At 29.7% G+C, this 16,265-nt stretch overlaps 1 protein-coding gene across 2 annotated transcripts in view; it reads left to right on the top strand.

Annotated features, from left to right (window-relative positions):
* Positions 1-12,848, top strand: part of LOC134690856 (CXXC-type zinc finger protein 1-like) — a 27,975-nt gene extending 15,127 nt beyond the window's left edge. For both annotated transcript variants that reach the window (XM_063550987.1, XM_063550980.1), the window contains 12 exons: positions 2,328-2,425; positions 3,104-3,193; positions 3,987-4,055; positions 4,921-5,018; positions 5,842-5,941; positions 6,334-6,420; positions 6,727-6,914; positions 8,633-8,837; positions 9,865-9,969; positions 10,321-10,464; positions 11,318-11,470; positions 12,588-12,848. In XM_063550987.1, the coding sequence (XP_063407057.1) occupies positions 2,328-2,425; positions 3,104-3,193; positions 3,987-4,055; positions 4,921-5,018; positions 5,842-5,941; positions 6,334-6,420; positions 6,727-6,914; positions 8,633-8,837; positions 9,865-9,969; positions 10,321-10,464; positions 11,318-11,470; positions 12,588-12,731 (1,481 nt within the window). In that variant the 3' untranslated portion in view covers positions 12,732-12,848. The remainder of the gene's footprint in view (positions 1-2,327; positions 2,426-3,103; positions 3,194-3,986; positions 4,056-4,920; positions 5,019-5,841; positions 5,942-6,333; positions 6,421-6,726; positions 6,915-8,632; positions 8,838-9,864; positions 9,970-10,320; positions 10,465-11,317; positions 11,471-12,587) is intronic.
* Positions 12,849-16,265: the final 3,417 nt, after the last annotated feature.

The raw sequence follows: 16,265 nt of genomic DNA on the forward strand, positions 1-16,265 counted from the left end.
TTACTATAAAGAGGGGATCACCTGTATCCCTGCTCTATTAAAATTCACTAAGCGTCTTTTTGATCATCATTTTGCAAGTTAAACTAGTTAAACCCGCCACATTATATATGTATGTGCCTGTCCTAAGTCAGGAGCCTGTAATTCAGTGGTTGTCGTTTGTTTATTTGTTACATATTAGTTTTTCGTTCATTTTTTTACATAAATAAGGCCGTTAGTTTTCTCGCTTGAATTTTTTTACATTGTCTTTTCAGGGCCTTTTATAGCTGACTATATGCAGTATGGGCTTTGCTCATTGTTGAAGGCCGTACAGTGACCTATAATTGTTAATGTTTGTCATTTTGGTCTTTTGTGGATAGTTGTCTCGTTGGCAATCATACCACATCATCTTTTTTAGCTCACCTGGCATAGCCATGTGAGCTTATGCCATCACTTGGCATCCGTCGTCGTCCGTCATCTGTCGTCTGTCGTCGTCGTAAACTATTTCAAGAATCTTCTCCTTTGAAACTACTAGGCCAAATACTTCCAAACTTTAACTGAATGTTCCTTAGGGTATCTAGTTTATAAAATGTATCCGAAGTTTTGATCTATCAACAAACATGGTCGCCATTGCTAAAAATAGAACATAGGGGTCAAATGCAGTTTTTGGCTTATATCTCAAAAACGAAAGCATTAAGAGCAAATCTGGCATGGGGTAAACATGTTTATTAGGTCAAGATCTATCAGCCCTGAAATTTTCAGATGAATCAAACAACCCATTGTTTGGTTGCTGCCACTTAATTGGTAATTTTAAGGAATTTTTGCAGTTTTTGGTCATTATCTTGAATATTATTAAAGATAAAGATAAAATGTAAACAGCAAAAATGATCAGCAAAGTAAGATCTCCAAATAAGTTAATATTACCAAAATTGTCAATTGACCCCTTAAGGGGTTATTGTCCTTTAATGACAATTTTTCACAATTTGTTCATCATATTTGCTAACTTTAAAAAATCTTCTCCTCTAAAACTACTCAACCAAATTCAACCAAACTTCAAGTAAATGATCAGTAGGGTGTATAAAATAAAGTTTGTGTTTTATTTTCTATTTCGTCAAAAACATGGCCGTCATGGCTAAAAAAAGAACACAGGGTAAAATGCAGTTTTTGGCTTATATCTCAAAAACTCCAGCATTTAGAGCAAATAAGACAAGAAGTTAAAGTATTAATTAGGTCAAGGTCTACCTGTCCTGAAATTTTCAGCCGAATTGGGTAACTGGTTTTTCAGGTATAATGCCCCTGAATTGATGATTTTAAAGAAATTTTGCAGATTTTGGTTATTATCTTGAATATTATTATAGATACAGATAAACTGTTAATAGCAAAAAAGTTAAGCAAAGCAAGATCTACAAATAAGTCAATTTGACCAAAATTGTCAATTGACCCCTTAAGGAGTCATTGCCCTTTAAAGACTTTTTTCACAATTTGTTCATCATTTTGACTTACTTTAAAAAATCTTCTCCTTTGAAACTGCTATATCAATTTCAGCCAAACTTAGGCTAAATTTCAGAGTATCTTGTATAAATTTTATATTTTATTTCCTTGTATGACAAGAAACATAGCTCCTATTGCTAAAATAGAACATAGGAGAAAATGGTGTTTTTTTTTGCTTTTGAACAAATTAGGACGATTCAAAGAACATTTAAATAAATTGAAAAGCCCAAATAATCATTGATGAGAGATTTAACCAAAACAATTAAGGTGAGCGATTCAGGCTCTTGAGAGCCTCTTGTTATATATAGGAATAATGATTGCGCAATAGTTACTTAATCACAGTTACCTAATGACAGCAATACTGATATTAAAATTATAAGAATTAAATTTGACAACCAATTTGTGCAATTTAGCATCATATTTTTTTCAACTGATTGCTCAACATGGAAGTGGAAGTGGCACACCCCTCAACCCACAAATGATGATCACTAAAACTAAGATTATGACCAAAATGAAATGAACTCAAAAGTTGTCCTTAATCTTTTCATAAACTTATTTCACAGAACTGAACTTTTCAATTGTTACAATTACATTGGATACTACATGACAATTTTTGGTTAAATGTCAAGGTTACATTAGTTTTGGTAAAATTAATTAAATTCCGATTTGGGGGAAAATGCTCAACCTCTTAGTTATACTTACCATACTATAACTGGTGATAAAGTCATATGTTTTATATTATTAATAAGTATGTATCAGGTATGGTTTTAAAAAAAAATAATAACATATTGCGTGCAGAAAACTGACTATTGTTTAAAAAGTAATGAAAATTTATAGTGTTGATTTGTCATTCATTATAGAAAAAGATCCATCTTTACAAGTTAAATACAAAAAGAAGAAGATAAAGGATGTAGAATATGTTCCCACTACAGACAGAGAAAGTAGACAGAAAGAAAAGGTAAATATATTTCACTTACACAGTCAACAGAGAGGAAATATAAAGATGTAAATATACTTATCACTATTTTACAATATTTCCCTTTGATCTTTCTCAGCACAGCAGACTGATATGAAAAATTATTGCTAGAAAGTAAGAGTGAAGGTAACGTTGTCTTAACAATGTTGTCATATGTAAAATAGCGATAAACAGATAACCATATTACTGTACCGGCTCTAGCGAGAAAATCAACATAATTGAGATGACCAACGATAATCTATAAATATCTACTGATAAAAAAAAATGACACGAAAAAGGTCAGTTTTTCAATTTGAACATAATTCATATTTTTCTGTTGTAAAAAAAATAGACATGTGTGATGTAATTTGGTAGCAAAAGGACAATTTTCAGATGCTGAAAAAAGAGGGGGCATCATAACCATTTGTTAATGTCTCTCCATGAATGCCTTTTGAGATTTAGTTAATTGTTTTTAAAAAAGTGTTTCAGAGGTTCATTGTTGTACATCAGCTATATTTTACTTCTAAATTTATTTTTATAATTATACTTTTATTTATAATAACTGAGCTTTTGTTTTACATTTCAAGCTTTCATAATTTTGTGTTTAGGTTTATTTCTTAGTTCACAATCTATTAGTTATGAAATATAGATATTTTTCATGAAATATTATTTGATATATAGGAGTCTGCAAAGAGGAAGTCAACAAGAAGATGTGGGGAATGTGTAAATTGTCATAAAACAGAGGATTGTGGGAGATGTGATTTTTGCAAGGTTTGTTATTAAGCATGTTTATAATTTATAATTACATGAACAGATTTTTTAAGTTGTTTTTTCTTTCAAAAAGTTTAATGAGAAATATATATTATTGATATTAGCCATGTTAGCAGTTACAAATTTTGGTTCAAGAAAATTTATACAATTACTCTTCATAAACAGTTTTGGAAAAGAAATTAATTTAAGTTGCTGTCTGATTTTTTTTTATAATTATAGATAAACTCAGATTTAAGCAAAGACCCGTTAACTTGGAGTCTGAGTAGGATGATATTTTTTACATGACTGTTGAAGAATGAGTTAACATGAATCTTTTTCATGTCTGTCAAGTTCAAAGCAGTATATATTCATATTTCTTCTTTTTATGATGAATGTCTTTTATTAGCAAAAAAACATATTGTTCCTACATTTAATGCATAACAATACATACTTATAGAGTTTCAAAGGTAAAAGAAAATCAACAATTAGAAAAATAACCATTACTGGTACTTGATTAACTTCATGTCATAAACCTGGATTTTTCAACAAAGCAAAAACGGACAAAATAAAGTATTTTCATAACTTTTACTTATTTTATCATCCTGAATGTAATATTTGCTACTGGACATTGTGCAGACATTCAATGATTAATCAGAAACTACATGTACAGAAATATTTCAATAAGCAGCATGTTATCTATGTTCTAGTATAATTAAATTTGATGGTAATCATTTTTTAGAATAAATTTGTATTCTGATAATTTTTTAAGTGGTCCATTTTTTATAAGAAAAAGTAAAAGTAATTCTTATTTCAGGACATGAAAAAGTTTGGTGGAATGAATCGAATTCGACAGAAATGTCGCCTTCGTCAGTGTATAAATTTTGTAAGTTATAGTTTTACATTATTTGCATCTACTGTAACCAGTCCCCTAAACAAATCATATACATATTAAACCAATATTGCAGAAAAATGTGGTTTGAAACATTTTATGTTTATATGCTCACATGAAGATCTGCTAACAAATGATATCAGACAATGAGAATTTTTGTTTTGATAAATATTTCAAAATGAAAAAAACAACTGATGGGTGTAAAAGTAGCCAGTTTATTGGAATTTATCACTGATTTGATTTTCATAGGTTATAAGTAAATCTTAATGTGCTCATTTTAGTTATATATGTTCTAATATGACAACCAGTATAATCACAGTAGATCTACTTTTAGCGCAAGCGCATAAATACACAAAACCGACTGTTCTGCGTTATGCCCAACTGAATTATACTATCAGGTTTTCTCAATTTTCGCCATACAGATTACGTAGGCCAAGCTTCAGATACAATATAGTTATCTCTATTTTACAGCAAAATGAACAAATCTGTCCATTTCAATTTATCTTTCGTGGTAAAATTTCTTAAAACAAAAATTCCGCGAAATGATGTTGGTGTCTTGGCATGGCAACGAAACAAGGTGATGTCACAAGTATGTTTCCTTAAACAAAAAATCAAATATGAATACAGGGTGTTTTAAGCTTCTTGTATGCCTCAGAATGCAATAAAATTAATTTACATTGGAAGAAGATATATAGGTGAAAAATGTGTTTAAAAAAAAAAAATCAATTATATAATTAAAAGTACCGTAATGTCAGTGTTGGGAGCATTATCATTTTGATTTTCCCTTCTTTTTAAACAATAGAAAATTTCTAGTAATTTAAAAAGTATGATGGAGTATACATATTTATATTAATTGCAGGGATTGAACATGTCTAACAGTGGTAAAAAGTTGAGTAAATCAGCATCGAGAACAGTGGTTGCTGAAACAGAATCAACAAGAACAGAATATCCTGCTGGGTAATCATTAGAATACCTTGGCCAACTATGTACTTCTTAAATAAGAAAACAAGTTTTGTTTTTGTTTTACACACAAGACGTAGATAAAAAACCAAATCTTATTTACTTGAATTAATTCTAAGTAAGCCACTTATACTTAGAAAAAAAATTCTATACATATTATTAAAAATTTAAATGCTGATAGATTCTACCACTTAAGCTAATGTGGAATGACTTTTCTCGTATAGAGACAATTTTAAAATAAAAAATATTAAAGCTTGCCAAGCATTTTAAACATTGAAAATTTGATTGTTTTGAGTGGAAAAATATTGTATCCCACCAGAAATGTGGTGGAATCTGTTTCTCTCCACCTTTTTTTAATCTTCAAAAAGATAGTGTTAAATCTATATGACATCATCAGGCATGGTCATCTGTTTTTGTGACTTCACAATAGCATAGACATATCAGAGATCTCTGACTATTTGCCATTTAAATTGAAATTTTGATAAAAAAAATGACATCAACAGAACCATATGATGATTATAAAAAAGACCAATCATTTGGACAAAGAACAATGCAGCTAAAAATAAGAGAAGATCTATTACCCTTTATAATATTATTTTTCTCAAAACTGTATGGTATACTTGATGTTTCGATATCTAGTGATCTTTCTTTACCCATTTTAGCAGCTTATGATATTGGTGTAATACAAGAAAAAATGTTAAAGCAACATTTTCTTACACAAATATATGTTCTCATTACAATGAATATAAGACCACTTAATATGAAAAATACATAAAGTTTGATTTCAAGCTTAAAAATATATGTTATTTTTTTTTTAAAGATTTATGTCTAATGATGATTTTGATATGGATGATGAAGACATAGATGTAGATGATTATATACCTCCAATGGAAATGTCAGAAAATGAACAACCAAGAAAGGTATTGATCAATTTCATAGATAATGCAATGCTTACTTCACGCATCAGAAGATAATTTTATTTTCTGGTAATTTTGTTATATATTGTAAATATGTTTTATTAAATACCATTTAAAACAGGTCAAGTTAGTTTTATGACAGATCATTTTTTATGCCCCCACAGTTGTCAATGGGGGCTTAAGTGTTACCCTTGACCATCTGTCTTTCAGTCTGTCTCATTTCTATTTCCAAATGTTATGAAACTCCTACACAATGCTAAAAACCAAAACTCACACTCTCAAATTTTGGCAGTGGGTCATTTACTTGATATGTTGATCCTGACATTTTTTATCCTTTTATTATGAATTAAATATGGAAAAGCAAATATCATGATACTAATTTATTTGTTTTGTAGAAAAGAGGCAGAAAAAGAAGTTCTTCAGAATCAACACCATCACCAAAGAAAAAGTATAAAAAGAGAGGACGCAAGGAAAAAGAAAAGGTTTTATTATTTATTCAGCCCATCTGCATCCATGTCTAAATACATAAATCTTATACAAGTGCTTGTGCTTGTCAGGCTATAGAACCTTTTATATAAGAATGTGTGTAAACACTGAGAAATACAAATTATACAAATCAAAATAATATCTTTTATGTGTATATCTTTCAATATAAACTTCAGAATTATCCAGGAGACCAGGAAATGGATTTTAGATTGAAGATAGTATGAACATTGTTTTAATATTTACTTCTATTGTCTTTATTATGCTTTCCAAAAGCTGAATATAGATTTTATTTTGTATGGCAGAAAATAAAAGAAAAGAGTTCATCAGTTCATCATCATAAAAAAAATCGTCATATGGAGATTGAAGATGTGCGAGAACACCATCATGATGAGGATGAACCAAAACAGTGCTATGGACCTGGTTGTATTGAGGCAGCAAGACCTCATTCTAAATACTGCTCAGACAGTTGTGGAATGAAATTAGCTAAAAGGTAACCATAGTATCAGAGTGCTGTGAATTTATACATTTTTAGTTCATTTGTTTTCGGGATGGTTTAGTGCTGTACAATAATTTGATATTAATTATTGATATTTCAGGAAATATTAGAATCAAGTAATGTGCAATTCTATCAAAATTTAAAATGTAAACTTTTATAAATTTTGTAAATTTGGGTGAAACATATTAGGTAGCAATTATTGCAACACTAAAAACAGCACAAAAATTTCTTTAGATGATGTTTGATTCTCTCATTACAAATAGTCCAGTAACACCAGGCAATTACCTAACCCTGGTGAAATCCACTATTTCTTGCAATTGCAATTCTAGTTTACTTTTGTCATTACATTATGAAGTAAACATGCATTTATGATGACTTTTTACGTTGAGAATACAATTTTCAGTTCACAAAAGAAGAATTGTTAATTGGATATCAAACATAAAATTCATACTTTTTTCCTCCTATAAATGTTACAAAATTTGAGTTATGATGAGAGCAACAACAATGAATTGTCCTTCACACCGGTAAATGAATAGACCATATATAAATTGTGAGGCATCAAATGTGTCTTTCGGACACAATTCTATATGCAATTTTACATCAAAATCACTGTTTACCACAATTAATGTCTGCTATACTGTATTCAAACTACTAGATGGAATCATATTTGTCAGTTTTATCAAAATGCTCTATAAATCTTACCAGAACAATAGATTCGACTAAAAGTCAATTGTGGTACACTGACCCTTTAGAAAAGTATTTCAAATAGTCCAACCTACTCCATTTTTTCTGGTGTGACTATAAACACATACCGGTATATATATTTTGACATAACAAATATGTGCTGATTAACTTTAATTAATTTTCAGCTGTTTCCAAATATGGTTTGAGACATTTATTGTTATAAAAAGGTCCTTCCATTTTTCCTTGGAAAGACCTATTGTATTTGTTCTGATTATGTTTATTATTCATATATTTTTTACTTTCTTCCATCAGACTATTTTCTTGCGTTTTAAAGTTGTTTGGCAAGATGTCACTTAGATATTTTGTATATTATATCGAACCATGTTTGGCCATGTAGTACATGTATCAAATACAAATTTGGCCACTGACTACTTTTCTGATTTAGGTTGAAGCAATTCTGATGAAATCATATAGGAGTTACTACCTATACTAAATAAATTTGTTATATAAATGGTTTTGTAACTTGCATACTCGTAATTTTTAAAGAGGCAAACATAAACCTATCATTTGGGAACAGTAGTGTCTTTCTTTAAATGGGAGTAGCAAATTATCTCCTTTATAACAGATATATAAATAAACTATTTTTGTTGAGTCAATAGGAACAAAGCCATTATATGAGAGCATAAGTGCATTTCTAAACCAGAAGTAGCAAATTTTCTATCTTTTTACAGGCAAAAGAATATATAAAATAATATTTCTGCAGTCAGTGTTAATACAGCTATCATAGGAGACCGAACGTGACTTTCCTAACCGGCAGTTGGCAATTATCTCCCTTATTTTTGGCAAAAGTATATAAAAACCACATATTAATTGAATCAGTATGAAGGGTTAACCAGAAGTAGCTTATTATTAATTATTTAGAAAGTTTACCTTCAATTGTTCTCATAACAATTAGTTTTTAATTCATAATGTTTTTTTACATAATTGATATTTTGATTGGTTTATTTATATACTTTTTTTCTTTTCAGTCGTATATATGAATTATTACCTCCAAAGATACAGCAGTGGCAGAACAGCCCTTCCATATCAGAGGAAAACAATAAACGGTCATTAGAGAAGATTCGTCGTCAGCAGCTAGAAACTAGAAAGAGAATTGGTGAACTTGACCTCAGGCATCAAGAATTAGATGCTATTGTTGAAAGGGCAAGACATGCAATTATTAATGATCAAGATGTAAGTAATATTTCTTGAAAGCAAGTTGAAATGCAAAAAAATGAAAATTTTTACTTGACATGAGCTACACAACTGGTGCCACAAGTGGAGCAGGCAGTGGCAGATCCAGAAATTTGACTATTTAAGAGGAGGCCTGCTCCAGTAATGCTGCAGTGATTCCCTATATAATCAACTAAATTTTTCCCACAAAAGGGGGAGCCCCCTATAAATATGCCTCTTGCAGGAACTTCTTCCTTCTGAAGCACCTGCGATTATCCTTGGTTTTTGGTGGCATTGTGTGCTCATTCAAAAGCTTTTTATAGACAGATCTTATTTTTTCACTTTTCTTTTTAGTCATGGTATGGTTTGTTTTTCTTCTACTTTTTATTTTTTTATTTTCCACTTAGAATCTTTAGCCTTTTGTAGGTAAAACATTTATTAATGGCTTTGGAATAATCAATGTTTATACAAATATACACTTGTCAAAACCATTACATTCCTTCGGCAACACATCCCCAACAGTTCAATCTACCTAATAAAATCTTTCAATCATTTTCAAATTGTTTATCTTGAATATGCAGGTAATATTTGGCAAAGCACTTATGTGTAAAATAACTACCAATTAACCAATTATTTATATTGGAGTTTTGGTTTAAAACTTCATCACTGAGCCAGCTTGCTATCTATTAAAGACCACAAGACATTTATGTGAATTAATGATTGTTTTCAACATTGCAATCAAAACCACTCTATTGAAGTAGCCAGAGGGGTGCAATCACCCTTCCCCATTTGTAAGGTCATGATTTGCGGAAAAAATTGTATGATTTCATGTCTTCTAAATGCTTAATACTCACATCTTTAGGCCATTAAGTTACTAAATTACTAAGATAAAAAACTTTGTATCTGCAAAAAATGTGAACATATTATTTAAGAAAAAAACCTGAGAATATTAGTATTAATTTGTATTATTAGCCACATTATTCATGTTATTTTTATCAAGAAACCAATTAATTAGAAATACTAATATATTTTTCCTTTGTTGCTATAGCTAACTGAAGAGGATGACACAGAGTTAAGTGTTTATTGTGTTACATGTGGTGTAGAACTTAATCAGAAAGGAGCTTTACGTCATATGGAAAAATGCTTTGCAAAGGTATGGTGTTTTTTTTTAAGATTAAATATGAATTTGGACAGAGGAAGGGATGTTGATGGATGTAAATGATCATAAAAGATAATCTTAATAGCTCACACTACATCTTTATCAAAAGGGATCTTAGTCTACGTTTTAAATCAAACTCTTTCATGAATAACTTCTTCAAATTAATTGAACATAATGATCTCATTCAGAGTTTCTTCATCTTGCAATTATAAAAATGGAGATGTAAGTTAAACAGAACATTGTTGTAAATCTTAATCTTTATTTACTCAAATCTGACAATATCATTATCACTGAAAACATTTTAACAAACATTCCACAGTTGAAACATTTTGTTTATTTCGTTAGTTTGAAGCCCAGACATCTTTTGGTTCTATATACAAGACAAGGATAGAAGGCAATTCTATGTTTTGTGACTTCTACAATATTCAGCAAAAAGTGTATTGTAAGAGGCTGAAAGTATTATGTCCAGAACATACCAAAGAACCCAAGGTAGGTCAAAGATGATTAGTGAGACTGTTTGAAATAGATTGAAGTTTTTTTTTTGTCAGGCAAAAAGGAAGAAAATAATTGATACAAAAAAAAATTCTGTAGAGTGAAGAAAATTTATAATCTAGACAATTTAGAGCTAGGTGTTTCTCAGTTATTTGTGTGGTTGGGGTATTGCGTGTTACCCGACATATTATTTTTCCAAGCCAGCATCCTTATCATTTCAATACAAATCATGCAAATTGATCATCCTGGTTTGCTTTGCAAGGGCCAGTATGAACTTTTCCCATCATTTGGCGTCAGTATTCTGTTGTTAATTTTTACAAAAATCTTCTCCCAACGAAATAATTTTAACCAAACTTTGGCCACAATTATCATAAGAATATTTAGTTTAAAAAATGTGTCATACTAATTAAATCTGGTAATTTTTTATTAACTAATATCCTTGATCTAAAACATCTCTATTCACACATAGAATGTTAATTTAAAAATGAGAGTCATACTGGGTATGTGACAACAGCAGAAAAAAAAACATTAGAAAAAAGTCAAAAATTATCAACTTCATTAATACTCTGTATGGCAGTCACTTGCATATTTAAACACCAATCAATAAAGAGGGGTTAGTAGTTTTACTAAGTTTAAAGTTCTAGTTTATATTTGCTGTCAATAAATAGTTTATAATATCAAGCATGAAATTTTGAATTATAAATAGGTATAAAAAAATATCATTTGCTATACATTTACTCAATGTTTAACTACTATGATTTTTTTTGAGGATGCACATTTTAAATTCTGATCATTTTAATTGCATATATGTCTATGTAGATGAAATCATATTGTTATTTACATGGTTTAGGTTGGTACAGAAGAAGTTTGTGGTTGTCCCATAGTTCACAATGTGTTTGAAGAAACTGGTGAATTCTGTAGAGCAGCAAAAAGAAAATGTAATAAACATCTATGTTGGGAAAAGTTACATCGAGCAGAGATTGATATGGAGAGAGTGAGACAGGTAATGTAGCTGTTTATTTAAACTTGGTAAATTACAAAAAAATAAATCATAGTAGAGCTACAAATGTCTAAATTTGGACATTCAAATTGAACTTTATATTATCACATGTAATTATCTACATTAACAACCATAAATATATCAATTTAGATAATTAAAAAAAAACTTTTTTTGTCTCTTGTTATTTTTTATCCATGATGATAGCTTTGAAGATATGATATTTTCTTTTATCGGATTACAGCAAGTTTGCATGTTTATATGCATTAGTAATGCATACTTTTTTAAGCGTACAGCAATCAACATCAATCAATCAGATATTTTTACATATTTTGTCATCATATGTTAACTTAATTTTTACTGTAGTTAAATTTTATGGAATCCTAGGGCTGAAACTGACATTCATGAACCTATTGAACTCCTTATGTTATGTTTTACCAATCTTAAACTTCACAATTAACTAAAGGTTTTTAAAGTATTATGATTTTCATTTAAATACAGAAATGTTCAAAGTTACTGAAACTGTTGTTTCTGGGATTTCTGATAACCAGTTAATATTTATTTACTGAATAAGAATTTTCCTAAACTGATATCACAAATTACATAATACATTAGAGTAGATATACTCTAAATTATTATGCAATAGGAAACTCTTAAATTTCCAGAAAGAGAGTTAATTATTTATGCATTCAAGTTTTTGTTGCTTTGAAAACTATGGGATTCTATATGAAGACAGATAAATGAAAATACAAACTTTAATGGATAATTTTTATTCAGAACATTATTCAAAGGAATCACATTCAGTAAAAAAAAATACAATGGGGATGCACTTTGAATATCTCTTAAGATTGAACTGATTTTATCATAAGTTATCTCCCTTGGCCAATATATTTTTTCATTCAAGTAAATTTGCAATTCTAAGATTTATAAATTAATCTTTAAGAATAAAATAAAATTTTCTAAGCAATTGTAGTTTCAAGTAAAGGAAAAGGACATTTAGATTTCCAGCATTTAAAATGTGACTAACAATATAAGCAAAATCCATGGATGTTCAGTTTTATAAATGCCACATACAGTGATATCTTTGTTTTTTTAGTTATATGTTATCTTTCATCTTTTTCAGTGGTTAAAGTTGGATGAGCTGTTTGAACAAGAGAGAAACATCAGAGTTGCCATGTCTAATCGTGTTGGAGTTCTTGGTTTAATGTTACACCAGACAATTGACCATGATCCATTGAACCCAATCAAAGTACCCACAATGCAATAAAACATTATGCATCATAAATGAAGTCATATTGACAAATGAAACCCATTTCTTATCGTATATATTTATGTTTGTTATGTTGTAGATTTTTATACAATATATAAACAATTCATCATGCAATTTTCTGTTTTTTTCTTGTTTAAAGTTAGTGCACTCTCTTTGTGTTCTAAAAAAATCCAAGTCTTTAAAAAAATCAAGGAAATAGTAGTTTTTGTCTCAACTGTAACAATAGCATATCAGAATGATATTTAAGTTTAGATTAAAAATGTGTTACTATGCAAACTCTACCCAACATTAATATCATGTTACCTAAATGTGGAATAGAAAAAGGTTATACATGTACTAGTATTTAGATCAAGATTTTAAGAATAGTTGAAGTTAACAGCATCTCTGGTTAAACATTGATTGTGACTTGAGGATATTGCTAATTCAGAAATGTTTGCGATGTTTACATTACTGCAACATGAGTGCACGCTCTGAAATGTCTAGCTTGTTTTACTGATCATTGATTTTATATTGAAGAATAAAGGTTTTACTACAAGTATGGTTTAAACTTAACATTTCTAAAGAACTATCACCATGAGGTCAAGGTCAGATAAAAAATGTCAAGCAGACATGTACACCTTACAATTATTCCATACATCAATATAGTTTGCTTATGGTAATTGAAAAACAGAACAAAACACAAAAAAATCAGTTCTTACCGAGGGACCATGAGAATTAGGTCAAGGTCTGAGGATACCGGCTAGACAGACATGTACACTTTACAATCATTCCATATACCAAATACAGTTGACCTATTGGCAATTGTTTTATATGTGATTAGTTTTTGAAAAACACTGAAACACAATAACTCAACATTGACATATGGACCATGCAAATGAAGTGAATACATTCAAAATTGTTTCATATGATTACTTGCCAAAATGTTATACTAAAATTAAATTAAGAAATGATCGTATACACATCAAACTAATGTTTTATGAATTAAAGGTGCAATTACTACATAAGTAAGTCTCCTACCAAAACCAATAACAACAAGGTCAAGGTCAGATTAATCCAGCTTGGCAGACATAAACACCTGACAATCATTCCATACACCAAATATAGTTGATCTATTGCTAATACATGTAGTCCTTAAAAAACAGACCAAAACACAAAATATTAAAATTGACCAATGAACCATGAAAATGAGGTCAAGTTCAGATGATACCAGAAAGCCAGAGAATTACACCTTACAATCAATTCATAAACGAATTATAGTTGACATATTGCTTATTGTAAAACAGACCAAAACTCAAAAATTTAACAATGACCAGTAAACCATAAAAATGAGGTGAAGGTCTGAAGAAGACATCTTAAAGAGGAATTATTGTGTCCTATTCTTATATGAATAAAATGATACAAAAATGTTTCCGTAAATGCTTTACCAAAATATTGGAAAAGACCTGAAGGGCCAATATTCATTTTTTTTTTTATCAAAACTGCTATTAACAATATGTCACTCATCTGGATCTGTGTGCATCTTCAATAATGGACTCTTTCATTGGTCAATTATTAGCAAATCTTCTTTATGGACAAATTTAACGACAATTACAGCTAGACTGACCTTTAAGAAGATCTTATCTTGCTGGTCATTTTTGTGAGTTACAGTTTCTATCTAATCTAATATAGTTTTCGGCAAAAATGCAATAAATTGTGAAAATTATATTAAAGGCATAACTATTTTTAGATCTTATCATTATCATATTAAAAGGAGTGCACTATTTTTTTATGTTTTAAGGTGACTCAATGTATCCCGCTTTAAAAATCATATGTGCAAGGAGCACATGGAATGCTGTTCCATAAATCTGTGAGCATTGAAATTGTTGTTAGTGTGCAACATTTCATAAGGATTCTTAAGGTAAAGGAACAGTAAATGGGCTATTTCGCAGAGTTTGCTACAAAATTGCATACAACCTTGGCTCGTTGAACTACAACTGAAAATCGAAAAATAATACATTTATCTCTTTTATTTGCTGAAAAGTTGCAGATTGATTTCTCTTAATATGGGTGAACATTTGTATAGAAAGCACATAAAATTGGCGAAAAACCTTCTAAAATTTGTCTTAAAATCGCCAAATCTCTAATTCTACTCCATAGATTTTTCTTAAAAACTATATATTGTTGACACATAAATTTCTGTTTTAATGATATAAAATAATCATAGGGTCACCGACTTCGTTTTTTATCTAATAATCAATTTGTTACCTTATTGGTAGTGAAAAACGTCAAAAATCAACGTTTTACGGCCTGCAACGCGATTACGTTACGATTATTTCGACGTTTTGTTGGATTTTTTCACAAAGAACGCAACTTTGAATGAGGTAGCAATACACAGTTAGGAGTTTAGTTTCGCATTTTGGCCCCTGTGGATTTTTCAAATAGGAAAGTTAGTGTGTAATAAAATTCATTTTTAGACAGCTGACTACTAATTTAGCCTTCAAAGATGGTTTATAAGAGCATCAAGATTGTTTTTAACATGTTTTATGGGCTATTTTCTGTTTGACAATCCGTATTTTCATAGCTTGACCGGCCATCGGTCCAGAAATTAATGTAATGTTTACAAACACTTTTTTTCTACACGAAGTTTTTGACGCAATTTTACAAAAAAATGAGACGAAAGACATATGATTTTCATTGGATCTACTGAATGATATATGTACACAGTTTCAGAAAAGGTATTACTTCAAGCGATTGAAATTCTACTTTTAGCCAAATTTTGGGGAAATATGTGACATCTTTTCCCCCCTTTTTGCAATATTTTATAGCAAATAAGTGCAGATTGTTGCCATGGATACACCCAAAAGAAATTATATTTTACCATTTTATATACTGGATATAAAATCTATGGAAGATTCTGATTACATACATATGCACATATATGACACAAACAGTAAGCTTAGTATTGCAAGAAAGCAATGAAAAGGGGATGGTAAAATTTATGAGGGCAAATTTTAATATTTTTTCCTAACTGTTTATTGCTACCTTATGGCATACTTACCAAGCTCAGAATTGTATAATTTAAGACTTTTCATACCACAAATCTATTGATATTTAGATTCTAAATCAACTTCTGAGGGAATTAAGTCTTAAGAATGACAATACATGTCAATTTTATTGTTTACAGTCCTTAGCAACCAAAATTAGATATTTTGACACAAGGCTTATATTTGTACTCTAACGGCTTAACCGTTGCTTCTGAAGGATTGGGGTGCATGTAGTAGCCTAAGAATTGAACGCGTTTGTTTTTTTCTTGCGAATATATCAAATTATTATTTTTATCAAGATTTCATGCTACATTTTGGCATATATTAAATGTATAGTTGAATCAGATGTAGGAAATTAATTCCCTACTACCAAGTTTTTTAATCAAGGCTTAGGTATGCAATAAACATAAAGATTAACATTTTTATGCTTAAAATTGCTAAATTTTGTACAATTTTGCATCATCAGATATCTTATTAAGATTTTCAACTAAAAAAACTGACAAAAAAG

The sequence above is a fragment of the Mytilus trossulus genome, chromosome 1 (assembly GCF_036588685.1).
Source record: "Mytilus trossulus isolate FHL-02 chromosome 1, PNRI_Mtr1.1.1.hap1, whole genome shotgun sequence".
Lineage (NCBI taxonomy): Eukaryota > Metazoa > Mollusca > Bivalvia > Mytilida > Mytilidae > Mytilus > Mytilus trossulus.